Source organism: Diaphorina citri, unplaced genomic scaffold (genome assembly GCF_000475195.1).
Source record: "Diaphorina citri unplaced genomic scaffold, Diaci psyllid genome assembly version 1.1 scaffold4311, whole genome shotgun sequence".
Lineage (NCBI taxonomy): Eukaryota > Metazoa > Arthropoda > Insecta > Hemiptera > Psyllidae > Diaphorina > Diaphorina citri.
In genome coordinates, this window is record NW_007381710.1 from 10,119 (window position 1) to 11,497 (window position 1,379).

At 35.4% G+C, this 1,379-nt stretch overlaps 1 protein-coding gene across 1 annotated transcript; it reads right to left on the reverse strand.

The window, feature by feature from the left end:
- Nucleotides 1–91: 91 nt before the first annotated feature.
- LOC103520952 (nucleolin-like) lies at nucleotides 92–1,263 on the reverse strand. The gene is made up of 4 exons (XM_008486049.2): nucleotides 1,037–1,263; nucleotides 803–869; nucleotides 493–649; nucleotides 92–265 (listed from the first exon to the last, which is right to left on the reverse strand). The coding sequence occupies exons 1-4, from the start codon at nucleotides 1,218–1,220 to the stop codon at nucleotides 92–94; spliced, it is 582 nt and encodes a 193-aa protein (XP_008484271.2). The 5' UTR covers nucleotides 1,221–1,263.
- Nucleotides 1,264–1,379: the final 116 nt, after the last annotated feature.

The following is a 1,379-nucleotide window of genomic DNA, read 5'->3' on the forward strand; positions in this document are numbered from 1 at the left end:
TCTTACTTATGAGGCATGGAGTCTAAGGGTGTTGAAACTACAATTCTGTGGAAGATGTCGCTTGGGCAGGTTTGTTATTCCTGATTTCTCATTAATGGTACGTATCACCGTATTTCCGGTTCTTGAGCTCAGTCCAACCACCTCTCTGGTCGCATATACTCTCTTGATCCTCTTTGTCGTGAGAATCTGAACTCTTCGGTCGTTTCCTTTTACTTTTGAATGTGGGAAGTGTGACAATAAGGGGGCGTTCCCTTGGGTGAATTTCCTGAAAGGATAAATTATTCAATGTAACTTTTGTAAATTATCCTTATTATTTTTTTCCCCTTCTTATTATATTAATCAAGTACGGATATTTCAGTATCCATATTTATCCCTAACCTTTTCCCATTGATACATATGTTTCATTTGTCCGATCTGTCTAGTGTTTCACACTAAATAATAATTTAAAAAAAATTAAAAAAAAAAAAAAAAGAAAATATATGTTATTCTTACATCTTTGTTTTCTGGCTTTGAAACATCCAACATCACTCGGCATTCAATTTTTGTAGCAGGGATTCCAAAATATACATTCTGTACATCTACTCGTAGGGCAGAATCTTCGGTGTTCACAACTTTACTGAGTGCATCAACTATGTCCTTTGCAGAGAGTCTGAAAAAGTAGAAAAAATAAAATTATAATTTCACCAATTATTTAGACTACTAATTTGATTTTTACCTTGAAACACCGACAAATATCCCAATCCCCCCCTTGACTAAGTAGTTTTAGTTACATGCCAAGACATAGAAAAGCAGATATACTTACTCAACATTTACAGGGGCAAAGAAGACTTTTGTGAGAGATGTGTTTTCTTCTACTGACTTCTTGGGAGCTGAAAATAAAACAAATTATAAAGATAATCTTAAAGTCAAAAGAATTAAAGTTAGATAATGACATGACATGGGAAGAATTAACCCAACTTAGAACGGGGAGGGGGAGGAAGAGAAGGAGGGAGAGAAAGGATTTGTGAGCAAGTCAGTTCATCCCAGTGTGTCTTACCTTCTTGAGTTTTTGTTTCTTTCTTGGGCTGTTGTTTTGCTTTCTTTTCTACTTTGGGTTTCTCTTCCTCTTCTTCATCACTGTCATCCTCATCATCATCCTCATCGTCATCATCTTCTTCTTCTTCATCCTCATCATCACTCTCTTCTTCATCATCATCATCATCTTCTTTCTCTACTTCCATTTTGCCAGCAGGGGTTGCTAAAAAAGAGAGAGAAAACAAAATGGTGTTAAGGATTTAAATCACTTTTAAAAAGGGACTAATTTAAGTCATTTCATACCTAGAAGGTTATTTCAATGGGATCCTATGCATTACAGTACAATATTCTTCTAAACAGTACTG